We start from the raw sequence: 24751 nt of genomic DNA on the forward strand, positions 1-24751 counted from the left end.
CTTGTTATCTGGCTTTCAAAACATTTTATCACAAGTCTGAATAGTATTTCGGAATAAGATTGTATTGATCCACGAACTTGTCCTATCGTTATTATTTCTATGTCTTCTGTAGACTGGTAATGCATAGTGCGGTAAAGCTGTTTGTGTGTGACAGTGAGATCACTATAGTGTAGTGTGTGCCATGAGCACTGATGTTACATGTATGATGCTGCTGTACTGCTGGGCTCATTGTTGCAACAAACTTACTTCCATAAAGCTCTGCAAATTACTGTTATCCTCTTTCTTAACCCAGTGTACAGTGCTTACAACAAAAAATAATTCCACAAAATGGCGGTGTTCTATTTGATGAAGTGAAGACAAAAATTCAACCTCTCTGCTTTCTGCTGGCCTCCCTCAGGAACTTCAAGCCCCCTTTTTCAAAAATTGGATAAGTAGAAGAACCTTAGTTCAAAATAGGTGAAGAGGGGAAAGTCTGAAGAAGTTGGCAAAGGGGTCACAGCACCTCAAATTTGATGGATGGCAGGAGTTGGGAAGGGAGAGGAGAAAATTGGCGTGACCTTTTAGAACTTAATCCCCCTGTTTAGGGCTTAATGGAATGCTGGTGTAGTGCACCGAAACAAAAAAAAAAAATTAATTAGGGGGGAGAGGAAAATCAAGCTCTGGGCGGAAACTGTGCTGTCAACGCTGACCTACTTAGAGGTGTATTTACCGGTATTTATTTTGCTTCTCTCACTCCATTTAATCCTCCCTTCTCTTCTCTCTCTCTCTCTCTCTCTCTGCCTTCATTTTCTGTTCCTTCTCCCCTTTTCCTTCCTTTTTCCTCTTCCTCTCTCTCTCTCTTACTGTTTTCTTGGCTGATTAATCTTTTGTTTTTGACTACATCTATAGGGAGGTTCACATGACAGTTTGGGAGTGAGGTTTAGACCATGATTGAAGCATCAATGTACCACTCGAGTGCGTTAGTGAAATTTTTCGTTATCATGCCAACCCCTACCCCCCCCCCCCCCAAAAAAAAAAAAAAAAAAAAAAAAACATTGATGTTTTGATTGTGATTATTCGGTACAATTTTTGCCTTGTTTAAACAGTGATCTGAAAAGTGAGATTTGGATTGCGAATCAGATCGCAACCCAAATCTTACTCCTTCTAGAGTCTGAACGTCCCCACTGCATGACCTTTTCATACCCTGCATTTAAAGATGGGTTGGGGAAAAAAAGCTTTCATTGGAATGAAATAAAAAAAAAACACACACACACACACATGCAAGCAAATCCTCTGACACAGAATAAGACCTGATCCATTTCATTCTGATAAATCCCTTCATGAATCAAATGAAATATATCGGTCCATTTTGTTGCTGTATTCTTAAAGTACTCCTAGTTCTTTCCTGATCTTCTGAAAATTTATTTCAGGCACTCCTTCGGCTGGTTATAAAAAAATGTGAAATGCCACTGGGATGGTGGAACACAAGAAAATATCAACAACACTGGCACTTATTGCCTTGAATGAAACATTGATACATGATGCTTGTCATTTGAGAGCGGTAAAGCACATGCTATTCCAAATCAGAAACATTAAAGGAATGGCATGGTTTTGGTTGAGATGGAGCTTCAGGTCTCTAACTTTTTTTGTGAGATAATGGAGAAACCTCTTATGAAATGTGAAAGAGAATACAATTCTAAAAGGAATTTAAAGTTTATTTGACGGAAATTGGTTTTGAAATGGCTGAGATATCCAAAACAAACTGAACGTGATAAAAGGTGGGACCCACCTTTTATCCTGTTCACTTTGTTTTACTCTCTTTTAGGATATCTCTGTCATTTCAAAACCGATTTTCATCAAATAAACTTTGAATTACTCTTAGAATCATTTGCACTTTGACATTTTTAAGTGGTTTCATGATTATTTCGCAAAAAGTTAAAAGCTGAATCCCCATCTCAACCAAAACTAATCATCTTTTTAAAGAAAAGAGTCCTTTCAGAAATTTCTTGTTCAAAACAGGCCTATACTACATTTAAAGGACAAGTTCACCTTCATATACATGTGGATTGAGTGAATGCAGCAATATTAGTAGAACACATCAGTGAAAGTTTGGGGAAAATCCGACAATCCGTTCAAAAGTTATGAATTTTTAAAGTATCTGTGCAATCACTGCTGGAGGAGAAGACTACTACAGTGTATGATGTCACATGCGTACAACAATATAAGGAAAATAAAAAGAGAATTTCACAAAACTTGACTTTTTGAATAAAGTGCACATTTCTTCGACATGTTACTGACTTATGTTAGGGGTAATATTATTTCCCCTGACATCTGAAAGAGAGAAGTCGAGTGTTCTTTTATTATGTGAGAAAAGTGAGAATATCTTGAATTTTCTTTATACTTTCTTTATATAGTTGTACTCATATGACATCACAAGCTATAGTAGTCTTCTCACCCAGCCGTGACTGAGCAGAAACTTCAAAAATTCATAACTTTTGAACGGATTGTCCAATCTTCCTCAAACTCTCATTGATGTGTTCTATTAATATTGCTGCATTCACTCAACCCACATGTCTATGAAGGTGAACTTGTCCTTTAAGTTTTATTCTCTTTTTATTCATTATTCTATTTGTTCATATTGGTGCTCATTTTTCAAAAGGTAATACACCTGTACAAACAAGTATCAAAACTCAGATATCAATAGATGACTAATAATCCATCAATTCTTAAACTATTTTCTTTATGTTCTTTTATGTAATGACCCAGATATGTGTGTTTTTTCTAATTAAATCTGCTTTGAATTGCACTAACAGAGCCAAAAACTGTCACAACTATGTAACCACCATAAAGCAATTTGATGATATTACATTGTTAGCCCATGTTCTAGAAATTTGGACTTTGACCTTTGATTTTCAACCAAAATAATTTCTCCTAATTGATTATTCATTCATTTCTACCTTGCCTACGGAACTATCTTATCACTGGACATTACTAGCAAAAGTTGAAGCCAGAAAATGACATTTTTGCTAAAGTATTGATACCTCTAACCTTGAGGAATTTTGCTCAAAATATAACCAGTATATCTTCAGTTTAAAAAAAAATATCTTGTCCAACTTTCGAGGCCATCTATCATTTTTTTTTAATATAATCAGGTAGACATGATTTGGGGCAAGTCAATAGATTGAGGGCAACTCAAAACATATCCTTACTAAAACATAATGTACAGTCAAAAATTAATGACATAAAATTGAAAGTTTGACTCCTTGACAATTTTCTGGCTCTCACTAAGAAGGTGGAAGAGTCCCTCTTCCACCTCCCTGCTCTTACTGAAAGGAATTCTGCACACAGTGCATACATTGTCTAAAGCCCTTTTTACACTTGTGTTTCTTAACCCCGTACTTTCTCTGACCCAGGACTATCGTTAGTTCCGTACCAATTTTTCAGCTTTTACACTCGCCAATTAGTCCCGTACTAAGCTCTTGTCCAGGGCTAAGGAGAAAATTGAACTTTTTACACTCGTATTTCTTAGTCCGGTACTTTCCAAACCACATAAATATTCATGCTTACGCTGTGCACTGTACACGTACACGCACGCACCAGCAGCACTTGATTACCTCGTTTCTGATTGGTCAGTGGGGGTCGGACTTCGTCTCCGTCGCTTACCTCCGGATTATTTTTTCGTTCCGTTTACACTCACTTGCTTGGCACCGCAATTGCGGTGCTAACCCTGCTATTTTGCAGGGCCAGATAGTACGGGATTATCGGGATTATCAGTGGGGCTAGCCCACTTTGGCAAAAACGAGTGTAAACAGAAAGTGGGCTAAGGATAGTCCCGTACCAACGGCGGGGCTAAGGCCCCCCCCCCCCCACCCCCCCCCCCCCTTAGCCCCACCGTTGGTACGGGACTAAGCAAAAATTTACAAGTGTAAAAAGCTCTTCAATGTGCAGACAGAGCAGAAAAAATGGGATGATAAAGTTAGCCTTGACTGCCGCTAACCTTGAACGACCTCAGATGACCTCATACCTGCATGACTGGCTAGGACTGCCTCCACGCCAGACAACCCTGGGAGTGGTCCATTACCCCTTCTCTCTCACCCTCTCTTCCTGTTTTTCTTCTCTCCGTCCATTCTCAACTCACCCTCTCTCTCCTATAACCGTATCTCTTTTCTCTCTCCTGTCTCTCTCATGTTGTTCCCCCTTTTCTACCTTCTCTATCTATCCCACCCCACCCCCCCCCCCCCATCTCTCACTTTCACTCACTCTCTCCTAACACCTCACAGCAGGTGGTTGCCAGACGAGGTCTGATCCACTTGGCTTTGGTGGCTGGGACGGGGTGGGCGGAGGAAGCGGATTAGCCTCTTGGCAGACCAACTCATCTCACTCGTTTTCTGAATGAAGGGATGTATTTTATCTGCCACATAATACTATGGATACTGATGTGCACCTGTCGTTTAAAAATATTGCAGAGTAATCTTCCCTGATTCAATAAAAATCCGTAACCAGCAGAAATATATAGTCCTAGAATACGATTTCCACAAACATCTCTTTATCTGTTTCATTCAGTTGACTTATTATGATGTGTATAAAGAAGTAAGGAAAATGAACGTTAATACGTATGTCCATCTGTCCTTTAGCAATATAGCAGAGCAAATTATCCTGATATATATATTTAAAAAAGAAAATACACAACCAGCAGACATATAATATTACAGTCATGAACATTATTGATACAAACATTGTCTCATCGATTTTATTCAGTTGACTTTATGTGGAGAAAGAAAAAGGAAAACTACCATTGATACCTATATGCACCTGTCATTTAAAAATATTGCAGAGTAATCTTCCCTGATTCAATAAAGATCTATAACCAGCAGAAGTATATAGTCCTAAAATAGGATCTCCACAAAAAAATTTTTTCTATATTTCATTCAGTTGACTTATCATGATGTGTATAAAGAAATAAGGAAAATGAACATAGATACATATGTCCACCTGTCCTTTAGAAATATAGCAGAGCAAATTATCCTGATTTATATAAAAAAAAGAAAATGCATAACCAGCACACATATATAGTCACTGAATATTATTCATGCAAACATTATCTTATCTATTTAATTCAGTTGATTTAGTATGATATAAAGTTTAAAGAAACACAAAAGCTATGGTCAAAGAATGCAAAGCTCTCAGAATTCCTGAGCTGTATGAATGTGTTCATATACTGTAACCCCTATAGCTGAGACAGAAACATAAAAATCTTGTGGTGTGCAACACAAATGCAAGTTGCTTGCAATATGTACAATGTGCAACTGCCACAGCTCATGATATGCATGTGTGCACTACACGTTCATCACAGCCCACGAGGATAAAACTGTGGTTATGAATAAGTTGTGTCTCACTTCTAGCTTATGTATGACTGTCAACACAATGTGTAGAAAAGGAAAATAAAATCAGAAACCTTACAAAACCAATGATAACAACAACAATAGCAAATGATGCAGTATACTAAGAGAGCACATAGGAATATGATGATGGAACCACGACAACGTGAGGTTTCACCTTGCCAAACCTGCTGTTCCTCAGCTGTGTCAATGGAATTACTCAACAAACTTGAAGTTTAGATGACCCAGCCAGCAGTTGTGATATCATTACAGTCAATTTCTCACTTGCATCAGGGTCCCAGGCTATGATCATATTATTGTTTAGAAATCCGGCAAAAACAATGATATGCCTCTACAGCACATAAAGGTAATACCCTTTTGTATTCCACAAAAGCAGTAATATGACAATGAATGGAAACTGGAGTATCTCTTTCAAGTATTTATGGTTAAATTATATTCACATGCTGTCATATTAAAGAATCAGAAGAGATCATGTTTACATAATCTTTGCAAATCTGGGCTACTTTTGTGAGCTCCTACTGTAGTATTCTACAATGACATGATCTTTCCGAGCAGTAGGCCTACTCCTTGAGGGTGTACACATGTGCAATTTGAACAGCAAGTTGAGCCGGGCATCATGAACAAGCACTCACATGCAAGGAGGTATAACATCCCTGGGCTGACAAGACCTTGTATCTCAATTGGAACATATATACTAAAAATCCTCCAAACTCAATTTTGAATTTCGAAAATAATAATTTAAATTTTAAAACCAAATAAGTTAATATTTTCCGAAACAATGTTTTTACATTAGGCCTCCTTGACGACAACATTGATGTTATCCAAGCAAAAATGTTGCAAAAATTAAAAAGTTTTTTCACTGTCCTTGAAATTAATTAGTTTGAGATACAAGATCTCTATCCCTAGAGAAATTAAAGCATCAAAATCCATAAATAATTTCAAAATTAGACATAAACACTTTTTATTGGAAGATTACAAACATAGTTAATTCAAGGCGTATTTTTGTTGTTGCTGTTTTCTGTGTTGTTATCGTCCATACCTCCGTAGTTTTCTTTTGTAATGATTGCATTGGTTTGACTTGTTCTGTTTTGTCAACTTAACTGACATTTTTTTTCTTAAATCTGTCAAAGGTATGTATGTTACAGTAAAATGGGTCAGCTACTCACAAGGGCTTTTCCTTTCTTGCTGCTTCCCCCACCAACGGCATTGTCTCTGTATGTAGTCATACCGCCACATTATTTTTACTTTTATGTCGTATGTCCTATGAATTTTTCTCTGTTTGTATCTCATTTTGTACATTCATGTTTTATTGTATGCTCTGTATATTTTTAATGCTTGGTGCAAAATAAACTAAACTGAAACTGACTGTGTCACTCCATGGACGATGAGGCAGATTGCAAGCATGCAGGACTTCAAGTGACCTTGTGACCAGACATATCTACTAAAGTTGAGACAAACATTAATATGTTCTCAAAAGAGGCTTGCGATATTCTTGCGCTGTTATCATTTGGATGACAGCAGTGTAAGAGCACATGACAATTTTAATCCAGTTGTGTCTCTGTTATAAATGTATTTTGCAACTTAGCACTCATATCATCTGCATCTGTGAGGATCTGAAAAGGGACATCAGTCCACTTGCACATACGGTAAGTGGGGGTAATGTAGTTGTGCGTCTGCCAATGATCTAAATTTAGCTCCTTTGCCATGTGAGGGCATTCCAAGAATATTGCTCGCTGCGGGGGGAAGTACCCAGCATTCCCTGTGTCTGTCATGAGTGATTGTGTTAAACAATCAACCGGTCTCCATCATCCAACTGGTTTGGATGTAAAGGAGGATGTCCATACTTTATCTGTCCTACATCTTGTTCGAATCATGTATTCATTGGTAAACAAAAACAAAAACAAAAACAAAAACAAAGAACATGTTAACATATATACCAGGTTCATGGTCCTACTCTGGACACATATCAGGTGATGACTCACTTACAAATACTATACAGTGAACAAGTTGTGATATAGTAATATGTACAACAATACACGTACACACACAATCATTCGATAAACCTGGCAGAATTCCAAATCACAACATGAGTTATATTAATGTACCTGACACAATGTCCAAAAGGAAAGAAATAAATAAATTAGTCACACATTGTATCTCATTTTGAAGAATGCTTTTTGTGGGAAAATGGCTACATAGGATATTTATCATATAGAAATGATCTTTCCGTCAAAGCCGGCATGGCATTTCATGTAGTCCCACATAAAATTGTTATAAACAATGTCGCAATAAGAGGTATGTCATCTAGTGTATATGAAGGTCACTTCAGATGTTTTATTCATCTTCTTTTTTTGATGGGATTTTGATACAGTAAGAGGGACTTTTTTATCCGGCTGAAGTGTCTGATGTTGACAAGCAAAAAGCTGGCCTTCGGATGATGCATTAGCTTGCTGAATCTTTGATGTCTTTTCATAAGGGCTGGAAAATGCATAACAGGTCTAGACAAGACAAAAGAAACAATCCATGTAGGTCTAGAAAGTATGTATATAAACATATTCCTGCACAATGTGTAGCCAGGAGATTAGTCTCGCCTTTGTTAGGAACATGGAAAACATATGTGACTTTGTATGCAGCTAATCAAACTATGCAGCATATTCAGGCTTTGATGTTTTTGAATGTGGAAACTCATTTCCTGACAAATATCAAACTTCATTTATAGATATTTCATCCCAATTCCCTTGATTTTGTAGTTTTCTTGACTACAATGCCTGTATTGAAAAGACGGATGTTTGGATAAGTCATACACACACACACATACACTCACACAGAGATCATAATGTTTATATTTGCAAGTGGATGCAAGTAACATATATATAAATACATATATGCATGGTTACACTGGCAAGTTAGTCATAGATCCCACTGGATAATAACTTCCTCTCCACATTACAAGCAAACCAAATAAGATTGCTCAGAGCTTCCTCTGCAATGACAACCCTTCCTGTGCCACTGAATCAGATATACACAAATTTCACACACATACGTACCTATTGACAAGAAATTAATGTGGCGTGAATCTGTTAATCAAGTGGGCCACATATTGTAAAACCAGAAATATTCGCATGCATGCTAATTTCATGAATTTTGCGAGAGCCAAGATTTTCAATTTCATGAAATTCTCCCGTCGAGATGTTTTTATTGCAACTGATGTCGATGTAGGGCAATTTGTCAATCAGTTACTAGCCAAGATTTGCAAAATTAAAATGCATGCAAAAGTTCTCGTCTACATGATATGCATTGAACGTCAGTGGCAATTCACGAAAATTTCATGTCGCAAAAAAGGCTGTCAGCTCCAATTCACTAAACTATTACACCGCAAAAATATCTTGCTTTACTGTAGTCAATTTTTCCTCTGATCAGCCACAACACTGAGATACAGAACCTCGAAAATGGGTACAAAAAAACCCCCAAAAAAATAATACTGTAAAAGTGGAAATTTTCGTGGTGTTGAAATTTTCGCGCATTTCGCGCAACCAGAAGCTAGCGCGAAAATAAAAGCATGCGAATATTTTTGCGTGCCATATGTTCCAGTGGCTGATGTCTTGATTCCGCGGAATTAAAAACACGCGAAGCTCTTTTTACCTGGCCAAGCGCGAAAAATTAGTCGCGCAAAAATATCCACTTTTACAGTACCACATTATATGGGTTTACATCATTTCACATACTCACATTTCTTAATATTGATTTTTATTTTTTTTAAAATCATCATCAGATATAAGTGACAATTTAATGTCTTTTCTAAGCCATCCTGGAACTTTCCACACTGTATTGCTACAGCTTTTGTAAGAGAGAAGATTGCGCTGCACACTCAGTTTACCACAACCAGCTTTCGAAACACCCTCAGCATATCGATGCGAATTACCAGATAACAAGCGTGAAGATTCAAAAGTACAGGTTTGTTGCAACTTTTTGCGTTCCCTTCCTCTCTACCAGATCAAATCTGAGGTGAGAGGGAAGGAAAAACAAATCATGGTAGGAGCGCACCATTTCTCGCTCCTGCATCACAATTTAGCGATGCCATTTTTCGGTGTAAGGAAACGCTATCGTCGGGCAGGTGCGGGCAAACCGCTGCATTATGTTGTAGTATACCTGATACTAGATCCACATCGTTGAATGTCGGAATCAATATATGCCGCAAATTTCTCTCTCGGCATGAACGCGAGGCGGTGGAAGTGGGAGAAGAAAAGGTTTTTTTCATCTTTCTTTTTGGAGTATTTGCAGCCCCTCCGGAGAATGCACTCTTTCTCCATTACATGACACACAACGCCTTTTCTAGAATACCTTTAACAGCTATCTACTCTCGACTTGACTTTGATTGCATGCCGTGAATTATCATATATCATGCTGAAGTAAGGGGGGGGAACCTTGAGTGAGCGATATCAAGTGTGTTTTCCCATGCCCACCACTTCAGTGCACTTGTTCTGACTTGTTGGAATAGTTTACAGCATGTGGAATGAACAAATCAATAAATGTGTTTTTGGTTTGACTACAGAATTTGTAGGACTTACTATAAGAAGGCAATTATGGAAAAGCTCGAAAGTCATAGTCAATTTTGTGACTATGATTTCTTTCTTCATGAAAAATAACTCGAAGGCTTACAAAAAAGTCATTCATAATAATAAAATTTCTGAATGCATTTCTAAACATGTTGTCAGTACTGTGAAGGAAAGCACGGCCCATTCCCGTTACCTTAGATTACAAGCCCCCCCCCCCCCCCCCCCCCCCGATAAGCTCTTGGTCACCATCTAATCTACCTGATGGTCTACCATTGTTAAAAAAAAAACCATGGCCCACAGAATCTTAAAGCAATATCTGCGCAAATGTATGTGTGCAAAACATATTTACATGTGCATAAACAGTCACATACACAAGTGACAACTTTCTAACCTTGTGAACTTGGATGTGATAAAAATGTTCTATTGTCACATATATTTTCATGTTACTGGGACAAAATTTTGGTCCAGTATCACAGTTATCTTAATATCATTTTACTCTATTATCTAATTTTCCAACTCAAAGCTGTACTCTCCCTTTAAGAGTCAATCATTTCTGGACCATGCTTAGTTTTGATGCAGATGACCACATGAGACACAAGAACCACAGAAGAGGGAAGGAAGCCGAGACTGCCACGCCCCCTTCTCATCTGCCACGCCCCCTTTTCATCTGACATTAATGAATCCCCAATACCATCATTCACATAACAGTCCCTTACAGCCACTGAATGTCCTCCCCGACTACAGCTGCTTGGCCAGTCCCTGATGAAGCCTTCAGGCAAGGATGATGAGAGATGCCCCATGGCCTCCTCTTAATTCCACAGTTTTCCACTCGTCAAATTGAATACTTCTTATTCCTTTATCGTAGACATTGATTTGATGATTGAACCACTATTCTTGTATTAAAGTGCTGCTACAAAGAAGATATCAAAATTGCTCATGGCAGACTTTTATACATTTTTTTGTTTGTTTTATTGGGAGAACTTTTTTTTTTTTCTGAGGAGGGAGTTACATTTGTAGGTCAGTTCACATGAAGAAATCAACATTTTAATAGAAACTTCCAAATTCTTATGAATCAAAAACCTGGATCTGAGCTTTTGTCATGTTAAGTTTTCTGATTTATATGGATTTGGAGGTTGCCTTTTGACTAGATGAATAACAATCTACATCAATTTAACATAGAAACTTCAGGATTATTTTTCATTGCTCTAATACAAAGAACAATGTAATATCACTCTGTGTCTGCTCAATACATAGGGCTGATCTTGCTCATCTGCTATCACCTCATGTTAGAAAATTACAAATAACACCAATGTTGAATATGCAGCAAGAAGTGGTATTGATTCAAGTCATGACATAATATAAAAGCAATGTGTAAAATAAATTGTTGCATTTATTCCAATAGATCAAAGTAATCTCATTAATTTATCTTCAGTTTACAGGCTGAAGAATTATCTCTGTCTGAAAAAAAAAAATGATACTCATTGAATACTGTTCTGTTTTCTTCTTGGTAAAGTTGTTCAAGTGACTTTATGGAGTACGTGCAGAATTTGCATACTGTGCTGAATATAAAAAATGGCTTTAGTTGGGTGACACACCACTGCAGCTTCAACCAACCTCTTGATGTTAATTGTTCTCTGTGAAATTGGATACACAACCATGTGACTTTGGACAATTCTTCTCAGACCTGGCGCTGTCATCTAATGGACATAGAGAAGCAAGCTTGTTGGTCTTTACTTCTATAAAGAATGGTGGGGTGTCAATTACACTAAAGTCCTTAACCCCTTGAAGATGAGTGCCAAGAATACTCGGGCAGGTGTCTATGGGAAATGCGTGCTGTAGTAAAATCAGCCTGTCCTCAACAGGTTAAAGGTGCTCATCAACAATATTTCTAGACTCTCATCAACAAAATTTCTAGACTGAAAACACTTAGCTGCTTAATTCTACACGACACCAGGGTTTCTGATAGTAACATTGCTGAAACAAAGGTATTCGACAAAACTGCGGTTGAAAGTAATCGCATCATACTTCACAAAAGCAAAAATCTGATGGTGAATAGACTTACGGTACCATGCTTTAATTTCACACACTGACAAAAGTGTTAGAATATTATATCCTGGAAATAGTTAACTAGCAAGGTGATTGTTCATAGATATCTTGATAGTGGTAGCATGAAATTTTGGTCATCATGAGCATTTTTTTTTTTGATCAGCAGCTTTTTGCTACAATTCTTTTTTTCATCAATTTGAACCATCACACCATCATACAGGTCAGTCAACATGTGTGTCAACTTTTTCCGGTTGAATCTAGCGTATCAGGGCCCCGTTTTATCAAAAGATAAAATCTACGTCAATTTTCCTTTACCACACAGGCTGCCATAGACTTATAGTTGAAATCAACTATATAATCAATTTCAACTCTTCATAAAACAGGGCCCTGGGCAATTACCCCCCCCCCCCCCCCAAATATTAGTTAGTGGTAAGGTTAGAGTAAAGATTAGGGTTAGGGTTAGGTTTAGGGTTAGGAGTTTGGGTTAGGATTAGGTTCAGGATTAGGATTGGGATTAAGGCCAGGGGAAGGGCCAGGGGGTAATTGCCCTAGACCCAGAGCCGTTCTGTATAGTGTCATTAGAATGCAAGAAAGGGATATTATCACACCATCTAGAAAGGAGAGCAGGGGAATGCAGCAAGCTGTGAGGTACGGAGGAAAAGAGGTGTCTGAGAGGGAAGTTTGTAGTTATTGAATTGCAACAAAGAGAACTGTGGGGGCTCCCTTCACAGTGTTGCCTCCCCCTGCCATACTCAGGGTGAATCATCAGGGGTTATATGCCTTGTAGTAGAGTCATATCATAGAGGGGGAAAAGCGCTGTATGAGGGTTGAACAAGGAGGCTGAATCATACTTCATTGTAAGCATTCATGTCTCTATACTGCTGCAAGGTTGCAATACCCTTTGGTGAGCAATAATGGCAAGAAATGACATTGTGTTCTTGAATAATACTGGAGGGCATTGACACTGTGCAGTACAAAGTCGACAACAATGATTTTACAGACACAAATGCGATTCTCAACTGATGCATATCTTTGTTGAAGTTTCACTGTTTGCAAAAGACAAAATGGATCTACACAAAAGAGGAGCTACCTCCACTGAATCCAATCATTGTCCTGTTGGTTTGATTTAGCATTGATTTTAATAGCGTTGATGATGTCTATCCATTTTAAAGTGATAGTTATAGTTTCAAAGTTATAGTTACTGTAATCAACAACTAATCCTGCAAGCGACTATAGATGTGTACAAATTTTTCTTCTTCCCATGAGCTGTCAGAACCTGGAACCATCTGCCAGGACCTGTGATCGAGATTACCAACCCATCAACATTTAGAGAGGCTGCTCTTCCAGTCATCCCAGTGATGCAGCCTCCTGTTGGGTCACACATGCTCGAAGGAAAGAGGCATGTTTTTTACTTGCACTATGCACAGTCACTTTTATTGTACATTAGTGACATCTAAAATCATTTTGTTCATCATGCCACTTCTCACTGACGCACGACACTTCTAAAATCCCAGGATAGTTCCAAGGAGCTGCTGAAAGGGATTAATACTTCGAGGTTCAAGGTTCTTTTCAAACCAGGACGAGTCCCAAGTATACTTGGGCAGGTGTCTATGGGAAATGCATGTTGTGGCAAAATCAGCCCGTCCTCAACAGGTTAATCAAACTCTGCTTGGAGCTTCTCTTTAAAAACATTTAAATTATGACACTTTACTGTCATTCGAAGAGGGGAAATATGCTAATCTGACCAAGAGAAGATTGCTCATCACAAAGTGGAGAACCCATCGCTTGAGAGAAATGTCCGGTCAAAGAATAAATTGAGACGACAAACTTTTAAAAAGAACCTAAACTGACCCCAACATCAATACTTTAAATGTACAAGCACGGTGCATTCTGTCTTCTTTAACCCGTTGAGGACGGGCTGATTTTGCAACAATATGAATTTCCCATAGACCCCTGCCCGAGTATACTCGGAACTCGTCCTCAATGGGTTAATACCCCTCTTATAAAACATTATGGAAGAATCCTCCAGTGGAACGGTCAAAACTGCCCACGGATGCTGCAGTTTGGGTCACCAACTAGACACCACGCCTATTACTCACCACACGAGAGGATCTTGGGGTATTTGAGAAGAGAGGCAGGGCGGTGGGTATTCTTTGACCCAGATTTTAGTCACTTCTTCAAGAATTGGGGGTAAAGTCAGAGAGAGGTACAGGAAGGTCTGCCTTCCTGGAGGGGGAAGTGAAACCTCTGACACCATCCCCTCACTGGAATAAGATCATCCTCTCAAAGATGGAGCATGATTATGATTTTCTTTGTCAAAACCATTTGGAAATATGCTATACTCAACTTTTTTTTATGCTATGCTATGTAGAGAGGCAGAATCATGGGTACAAGTACAGCTTATATTTTCACAAAAATAGTTAACAAAGAGATAACTTCTGAAATCCAAATTAATAAACATTTTCAAACAAGGAAGTTACCCCCAGTCTCAAATATTATACACAGGGCAGTGTGTATGTTTTCTTCTTTAAGCACGCATGGACTTCAGATTTTTTTTTTAAGTCACTCTTATTATTGTCTGGCAAGTGAAATAAATGAGCACTTGCCTGTTTAAAGTGTGGGGACCTTGCCAAATTGCCCATGCAGACAAGTGAAAGAAATACTAGCAATTTTATTTGTAATGCCCTTAAAACTGCGTTTCCACATTTGAATGTCGACTCTAGATGAAAAATGTATGCAGAACATCTATAGGCCTAAGCCACTTCCAAAAGAAATAGAATATAAAGAAAAAATCCTGGCCAGGAATCCTTTCAGGTCTACAGTCTCAAAATTACATTACTACAACACAGAGTGGTTTTGCTTTTGGCTGTGATGGGGTTAAACACAATCCACTGGTTCGGAAACTTTGTTATTTTGAATCAGTCCACACTATACATGAGCACATCTCTACTCCTACCCTTGCGGACTTCAAATATACCCCTTCTCATTATCGAGAGAATGGGGGCCGAGCGGGCGACACAATTGAATTGTGGGTAACAGACGTGGCCCATAATGCATTGTGACACATCTTGAGGGGCGTGATGCTATGCATGGCAAACTGCAATTAATGCCCTAGACCTTCGCTGCCTGCAGCGCTCGGTGTCTATACTGAGCTACTGGGAGAGGGGTGGGGGATAGTAGCCTCAGAATATATTCAGCTAAGAGACATACAGGGAAGGTAGAACTCAGAAAAGTACAGAGTAAAATCACTCAACTTGATTAGTTGGGGGCTGGGAAGGTGACAATACTGTGCAAAGTCTTAGAATAGATAGATAGATAGATAGATAGATAGATAGATAGATAGATAGATAGATAGATAGATAGATAGACAGATACATACATACATTGTAGATAGATAGATAGATAAATAGATAGATAGATATATCGATATATCCTTTCAGTTGTGTACTGACAGTGAATTTTGTGGTTGAACATTTCCTGCAACAACAACTGCGTGCATGAATGATTTACAGTAATATTCTGAAGTGCAATGGCATGACAACATTTTTTTTTCCAGGCATATATTACTAGTACTTCCTTAGTTTCTAAAAGGGGTTTCCAGCTGATGGTTTTATCATTGGAAGAAATGAAAGACCCCCCCCCCAAAAAAAAACAACAACAACAACAACAACAACAACAACAACAACAACTGCAATACCCCAGGTACCACTCAGGGCAAAGGCATAAAACAGATAATTCTAGTGCAACTGCCTCGTATAATTATCTTATGATACCATTTCATTTCTTCTCTTTTCTTTTTCTTTTTTTTTTGCATGCTCCAGCAAAATTCTAGCAAATCATAAATACTTGCTGGAGATCAGGTTACCTTGTACATACATAAAACTATCACGTGTGCTCGTGAAATGTACCCCCTCATTTTAGGTGATTCTAAATGATCTAGGAACACAATATTGCTACTTCGATCTGAAAGCAATTGTCAACTAAATCAATCTTTGCACACTTATTAGTGTACATTATCCCAATTATTTTGCCATGGGACCTTAATTCAATCAGCTGTTTATCACTATCTGACAAATCCATTTGTTTATCTTTAGTGAAGCTGTGAAATCGATGAACTTATTTTTAAGATCCTAGCATTTACATGTACTGAAATGGACACATAAATCACTATGTTTTTAATAGATGTGAATATATCCAGTTTGATGTTAACAGTACTTTTAAAATGAGAAACAGATTGATTTAGAGGAGCAATCTCTATGAAAATAGGGAATATAAACATAACTCGGTTGCACAAATGTGATTAAAGCCTGCATTTATTGATAAAACCGGTTCCTTGTATCCACATTTGGGACTGAGCAAATGCCTCTGAATCATTACATTTTCAACAGTTCAAATTTCACGATGAACAATATTAGCTTGTAATTCCCGTCCCATCAAAGGACACCGCTGCATTTTACCACAACGCAGCCAATTCCCCAGAGTTCACTAAACCTGCATTTCATGAGAACCCTGGCCCGAACAGGGACACACGCGATTTCGAGTAATTCTAATCATTGGAGGCCATTATTGCTGCATCAAGTTCGAGGGCTGCCATTTGTTACAGCAATTGGCTGCCTGTTTCATCTCTGCCGTTAAACGAGAATGAATTGGCGAATGGCTTCCAAATCAAAGCCTGGCGTCAAACTATAAACAAATCATAATTTACAACACTGATTTTTGAAGCAAGCATTTATAGCCCTCTGTTGAAACAGGTCCATGTTGGAGCATATCTTTATTCTTTTCACTACAATGTCTTGCCTCACTTTGTTTCAATGTACTCAATTTCCTTTAGCACTGCTTTGTTTGGTTTTTGGTAAGCCATGGAACGTGCATACATGTGTTAAAGGCAACTCTGTCATCATACAGCTTTCAACAAAAATACACAGAATTAGGCTTAGTAAAAAATTTAAGCAGAAATCATACCACCATGTTACTAGGTTCCCCCCCACACACACATATATACACACACACACACACACACACACACACACACATCATTCACATTACAATGCAAAGTGTCTATGGTACAGGAGTTTGTTAAACCAACTCACATGTCACTGTAGTTTTGTTTTCTCAATGCACAAGATCTGAGAAATCTCTTCTAATGGCAAATGACACACAAGCTCAATCTCCTTTGCATATTTCTAAGAATGAAGAGTAGCAGACTATGTGACCCATGACTGCCAGAACATCGAGACAAAAAAAAAATCACATACCCTTTTCACCCATGATAGATCTATTCATGTTCGTAGAAGTGAGGTGTATTGTTCTTTTGTTTTTTTTAATTCAGAAGAAAGCATGTCACCAGTCACTGTCAGCATTGCTTGCAACAGTGGTTCCATGAGGGGTAGGGGAAGGGATGGTATAAAGGGAAGAGGAAGAGGAGGGGGAGATGGGAAAAGTAGCAGAAACTTTCCTACGAGTCACAACAGGAGAGTAAACCTGCGTACTCAAATACTGAGATGCAGCTATTATTGGTGATAAGAGGGTTGTGCTAGATTACATCAGCACCGCCACCTGTCACACAGCCGCGACATTCAGACAGTTGGGATCAGGTCACGCTAAATTCCAGGCAAACATGGCTGCTTCTCTTTTCCCCGACCTGGGGTTCGTTTCATGAAAGTCTTATGAGAGACTCTTTGCTCATTAGACACATTTATGAGAGACTTCATGAAATGGATTTTACTTTCTTTAAAAGTTTCTCACAGCTGCATATGAGTGACTTTGGCCATTCTGAGATTTATATAAAGACTTATGTGATGACTTCACGATATAGACTCCAGGTACTAATCATCATGTTTGATGACAGCAAGCCTTTCAAAAAACAAAAAACAAAACAAAACATGAAAAACAAGAAAAAACATCAGGATCCAATACTCAAACAAAACAAGAGTTGTCACGTATCTCCTTAATCTATTATCGTCAAGATGTTGTCTTTCTTCATCAATTTTGTTAAGGGCACCCGGCTCCTTAAATAATGGGTCCATTTATCCCCCCATGTGAACTGATCTTATATAAAATCATACATAATTATGTACACTAAATCATTGTTTTATTGTTACTCTTCCATACATGTTTGGGCAAAATTTTAAATGTTTGTAAAGCAATGAAATCATCCAGGAGCATGCTACCAATAAGACAAAGAAGGCCTTGCACTCGTCAGAGTAGGCGAGTATGTGACAATTTGACCTCAGGGGATCTGGCTACACACTGGTGACCACACTTTCCTGAGGGATATCCTACAGGATTACGTGCTTAATCTGGCCAATTTCTGTCAGGTTTGGGTAAAGCCTGAAATTACAAAAATGAGAAAAGAAACTGAAAACTTTCACTTAATCATGCCACACCCTAACTCCCCCCTTTTCACCCCTAACTCCCCCCTTTTCACCCCTCTACAGACCCAAAAGAAAGAGAGAGAGGGGGAGAGACATGCAGAGAGGGTAGGATAAACATTAGAAACTTTGAACAAACTTTTAAATGTCCTCTGGGAGACTAACATTACCTCGACTGATATAATAGTATACAAATATACCAGGCCTCAGAGGTTCTGGTTAAAACTATGTGCATGAGGTGACTTCAATAGTACTACTCGCATTTTTTGAGGGGCACATAGACATCACATCACAGAACCTCAAACAATGGCCTGGAATAAGCCTATTTGTTTTATATCTCTCCCAATGGATTTTGAGAGTAACAGCAAAGTAAAGTCAGTGGTTGACTGATTTAAAGTTATCAGATTTTTTTTTCGCAAACAAAATTATGTGTAAGTGCATATCTCATGAAGCGTAGATGCCATGCGTTTGGTGGAAAACCTTACTGTGATGTGATGTCTTATGTACTAAAATACACGCTCATCACAAGGGTGGTGCGGGTGTGCTTAATAAATATCGCAATGGTAGCGTGATAGTAGGCCCATTTACACTTGCTTGGAAAAATCACGATTTTTCTAAAATCGCGACATTTGGGTGTAAGTTGCTAAGCAACTACACCCAAACGCCCTCGAAACATCGCCAGAAAAATCGCCAGCCGGAGTGCGATTTTTTGAAACATCGCGAAGTTTGAGGCGAAGTTAGCGAGTGTAAACCCAAGCTGCAGAAATATCGCAATTTTTCATCACGTGACTCTCGGTATCGGATTGCACCGGGAGTTTACGCGCGCTCCCGATCCCTCTTTGGAACGTGTAGAGATCACGTCGGTCACTGGCCAGAGTACTAGTACACGGTATAGACAGCTGTGTACATCCACAGGTCTGAACGGCCGATCCTCGGTCGGCTCGTGGTCTCTCACCTCCCCCTCCCTGATGAAACTAGTACACTGTACGTGAAAACTACTACTGGTAGCAAACCTTAAAGGGGAAGTCCGGACGATTATCAGCTGTTTCGTGTGTAAAGAACAATATTTTATGAACCTATTACCCTTTTCCCGACGAGAAAAGACCATCAGATACATTTACTATGATTTTTTTTTTTAAATAAGGTAATTCTTCATGTTCGAATCCGTCGCGAGCTGCCCTTCGTACTATCTGTCCCAGGATGCATTGCGCGTGACGTATCGGGCGCAGTTTCCTCAGCTGAGAGCACCGCGAGCGAAGCCCAGCTACGCATCGATCTCCCATTGCACTGCTGACTGCGGGCGGTATCTGCATGCCTGCATAGGTGTGCCTTGTCGGCGCTACTGCAGGAGACCGTACACCGATTTAGGAGTGCTGTTGCCAAACGCTGTATTCCTTTATTCAAATAATCTTCGTTATATATCTATATAAAATCTTCAAAGATTAATGTAAAATAGTTGCAATCCTATAACATTTTCGTTTAAATTGAAATATGTATGTATTATAATGCTGCCGTACTTATTAGTGTCCACCCCATCACTTACAATGCATTAGCTGTTGTCGGGCTGTGCAGGCATACATTTACGTCTGCTGCTGCCAAGTGCTATCACAATCCGCGATCGTTTTTTCGACTTCTGAGTGTGAACAATCTGAAATCAGTCTGTCAATGTCAGAATTATTGCCTCTTTTGTTGTCCGAGACTGTTGAAAAGTGTGTCTGACGGTGATAAAATACGACAGTATACATGTAACTTGAACCGAGGAAGAAACGCCAGCGCCAGCTTGGTACCGCCGCCGCGCCGCGCCGGTAACTACGACCAGCAGCCCAATACACACAGCAGCCCAATACACACAGCGTAATCGGGCTGCGTGTTGTAGCATTCAGGATCATGTAAAGGTAGTATCGTGGATAGATATCAATTTAAAATCGAAATATTTCTTCAATTTGAAGACTTACTAGTAAAGTTGAAGTATTGACAACACCCTAACACTTGACACATCGGCATTTTTTTAATGAAGCAATAGATCATGCCGCGTGCATCCGCTGTGTGGTCAGAGACTGTTGAGCGGTACGCTACTACCGCTTGCTTGGCCCGTATCACCATTGCTCAAGCAGGGCTCCCCCGAGCCAGCTGACGCTCCAAGCAAAAAGCAATGTGAGGATGAAACGTCACGCTGTCACGTGATCTTTCTCGCCGGCGTACAGAAATCGAACGGTTACGATTCAAAATTAGTGATGCTAAAAAATCGATTGTGGCGAGTTGGGAGGGTCTTTTTCAATGAAACTTAGTCATAATGGTCCTTTATTTATGTAGATTTTGGTTAATTTTTTTCAAAATCGTCCGGACTTCTCCTTTAAGTTCTCCAACCACGTATCATCACCCCATGACAACTTAACAAAATAATGTTCTCCCAGAAATGCGTTGATTCAGATTGTGGGAGTGCCGTACTGCTCTCGATATATATACGTTGTTTGTGGAATACAGGACTCAGGAGTACGTAACAAGTGTAAGTTCTTGCTGTCGCCTGTTAAGATACCAGACCTAACTTCCAAGTCTTATATCAACATACTTCCCACTTTCGTCATATCGGCGAAATTTCATGATCCTCCTGAATGCTGCTGTAGATGAAGTTTTACACACCTACTACGTATGTAATATAGCAAGCTATATAGTTTTACCGTAAGTAAACAGTCTCGAGAAGCACAAATTTATGTGTGCATTGTACTGATAAAAAGCCCTGGCTCAACGTTGTGATCAAAATATACTTCACTGCAGTGAAAACGAACAGAATAGCGCGCGCTTCCACTCAGCTACCGTGTTGAAAACAGGTAAATTACGCATGCGCACTACCGACCCAAAAATCGCGATGTTTCGTGAAGCTCAAACTTCGCGTGCTTTTGCGCAAGTGTAAACGGTGGAACCAAAATATCGCGATTTTTAAAATCGCGATGTTAGTAAGTGTAAATGCGGCTATAGTCTTTTTTACTATTTCCCTAGGGAAATAGTTGGACTAGGGTTTCCCTGGTGGAAATAGATTTTGTTACTTTCTATGCCCTCAACCAATCAGAGGACAAGAAATAATTTGTGAGGGATATAATTCTTATATGTTTATTCAAGATAATAAACTGTTGAGTCAATATATCTTGTTTTTAGAAGGCAAAAGGTAGTTAATACTATACAGGAGCAATTGTCTGAAAAACTTTCTGCTTCTTACCAGGCACCATGTCGCAGCCCTTTATTTCATTTCATTTCATTTCATTTATTTCCACATCCTGATAAAAAGCATTTACAAAGAATTACAGGAACGATACATAGAACACTGGAACAATACAGGAAAAATGTTCAGCTTTAAATAACGATTTCACAATAGACAAACACAACATAAAAACAGTTATTTCAGTTTATGACACCACAGAGTGCTATAAAAAGAGTAAACTATAACATGCACACAACGTGTCATTACGTAGATTGTGGGCGGAAGACTGTCTATCAATTAGGCCAACTGTTCTCATATATATTTCCTCTGTCAAGCACAACTGTCACATTTGTGAAAACATGTTTTTCACGAATGCGCCTGACTCAAACCATGTGAAGATGCCGACATTTCGCACTGCAAATCCAAAACATCTGGCAAGTTATTTCAGCTTCCCAAAAGATCACTTAAGTTTTTTATGAAATTAGATGCATGCGAACATAGAACATTTTGATATATCAAATTTTGATATACGCAATAAGATATTGACAATGTCAACACACTGTCCACAAATGTAATCACAGTGTGCCTTCTCACAGTGTGATATCCAGGTTGAAAATGCGACAATCCAATGGTGTATTAAAGTGAACATTCTGTCCACATTTTTGTACACACTGTCTATGAAGACACTACAACAGTGTGGACACTGTACACTGTGACTGTATGTTTTCATACAGAGCATCAATGTGAACACACTGTTTCATATTTGCCAACTCGGTACACACTCTCCACACGGGCAATCACAGTGTGTATCATGTGTACTGTGATGTCTTAGTTAAAAATGGGACATTTCTGCAATCTATTAAACAAAGAGCACAATCTGTCTTCATTGTTCTACACACTGTCTTTGCAAACACTGTGACAGTGTAGACTTTTTACACTGTGGTTACGGCCCGACATGATGTGTTTTAGTGCAGTTTGATGACATCACAACATCGTTCAACTGTTGTGCTACATGTGACATTGTATTCCTAGTAAACAATCTTCACCAGCCATGACACTGCAATAACAACTTTAGCTAAAATATTACCTTATTGTTACAATGCCAACACGCTGCAATCACACGACACATCTTAACACACTGTGCAGACAGCTTGCCTTTCATGGTATGTAATGAAAGAGAAAGTTTGTGGGAGACACTACCCATTGTTTTGTTTTTTTGAAGATAGTAAAATGGTAGCTTTGACTTACTGCTAATGAGGAGGGCTGTTTCCATGCTATTAGACCAACTCCGCCTGTGAAAAGCACCTGCATGAAAAAAGGAAGAAAGGCAAAAATCATATAACATAAAATTTTTCATAACTTGGAGAAAATATACTCATGAGCTACGTAAGACAGATTCTGTAAAAGTGGATATTATCACGCTGTAAATTTTTCGCGCTCAGAGGGGTAAGAAGAATTTCGCGTGTTTTTAACTCCGCGGAATCAAAACATCAACTACTGGAAGGTATGGCAAGCAAAAATATGCGTTAGCTTTTATGTTTGCGCTGGTTTCAGGTTGCACGAAATGCGCGAAAATTTCAACACCGTGAAAATTTCCACTTTTATAGTAGCAGATATAATTGTGCACTTGTTGAGTAAGAGAGGTCAATACATCTTTACACTGTAGCTTTATTCGAGCTTTCAATCAACTGGACCCCAATAATTCCCTCTTCGTATCACTTATTCCTGGTGAATTGACCTCATTCTATTCAAGGTATACTCATCTGCATCCTCATTTCAATTACCCGTTCATCAGCTCGTCAACCTGTAATCAATCATTGTAAATGTGTCAAAGACAGAATGGCAACCAATCCCTTCATTATTTGGTCATAAATGCGGCTATCTATACTAAACCAAACATCACTGCCATGTAGAGCAATTCACAGAATTATTCAACCTACCAGTTGATATATCACTTCTATATTTAATACAGTTATCAGCATACCATCAAATCTACATGCAATTATCTTTATTCAGCTGTTCTTTCAATGCATTATCTACCAGTCCCATGACAAATCAATCATTCCTTTATTAAACTCATGTACCAGTTATAAAACTTTAGAAATTATTAATTGATCCAATAAATACAATATCATCTCAGTTGTCCCACCAACATTTGCATCTACATTTATAAAAAAAAAAAAAAAAAAACATTTAAGAACATTCACCCAATATAATTTAGTCTAATACAAGCCATTAGTTATCACACCGCTTGGAATTTAATGATGAACTTGCAGGGCAATTCAGATACTGGTAGAAAATTCATTTGCTACACCAATAATCCAGCTTCAAATCAGTCATTTCATCCACCCATCCATAAATCCATGCATTCATTCATGTATCCATTCTTGCATTCATTGATTAATTAATCAATTTATTCATAAATTCATTCATTCATTCATTCATTCATTCATTCATTCATTCATTCATTCATTCATTCATTCATTCATTCATTCATTCATTCATTCATTCATTCATTCATTCATTCATCCATCCATCCATCCATCCATCCATCCATCCATCCATCCATCCATCCATTCATTCATTCATTCATCCATCCATTCATCCATTCATCCATCCATCCATCCATCAATCCATCCATTCATTCATTCATTCATTCATTCATTCATTCATTCATTCATCCATTCATTCTTTCATCCATCCATTCATGTATGTGCAGTTATATAATTCCATACAATGTAATACCATCAGCTGAGAACCAAAAAGGTACTATCAGGTTCTAAGATTTGAGCCTAAATAAAATAAAACAATTTTCACAAAATAAAAAGCTGATTTAATCAAAAGGGGGTAGATTTATAAGCATTGTTCCAATTATCTGGTTGAGTAGCACCCTTGTGGCATTCATTTTTAACATTTTACTAAAAATGAAAATAATTTGAAATTGACACTGTAATGTAGATGAGATCAAGCTCTACAACATGGTACCAATGATTTGATACCCCCCCCCCCCAAAAAAAAAAAAAAAAAAAAATGTGATAGCACCCTTCTGGTTCTCAACCGATGATATGTCCATTCCCAGAATGTATGAAATATTCCTCAAGCCACTTATCACCTTCACACTATGACAGTCCTTTCATTATTCATCCATCTATCATACGTTCATCTATTCAAACATTTTGTCCATCCCCCTCTCCACCATATCTT

The 24751-nt window shown here is 38.5% G+C and overlaps 1 protein-coding gene across 1 annotated transcript in view; it reads right to left on the reverse strand.

The window, feature by feature from the left end:
- The window catches only part of LOC139725981 (protein ENTREP2-like), a gene marked incomplete at its 3' end in the record, with an annotated part of 157408 nt that overhangs the window by 72420 nt on the left and 60237 nt on the right, over positions 1–24751 (reverse strand). Inside the window, exon 2 of the mRNA XM_071637063.1 lies at positions 22796–22852. Within this exon, the coding sequence (XP_071493164.1) occupies positions 22796–22852 (57 nt within the window). The remainder of the gene's footprint in view (positions 1–22795; positions 22853–24751) is intronic.

This window comes from Diadema antillarum, unplaced genomic scaffold (genome assembly GCF_040938485.1).
Source record: "Diadema antillarum isolate AM-2024a unplaced genomic scaffold, OU_Dant_1.0 seq00000069_RagTag, whole genome shotgun sequence".
Lineage (NCBI taxonomy): Eukaryota > Metazoa > Echinodermata > Echinoidea > Diadematoida > Diadematidae > Diadema > Diadema antillarum.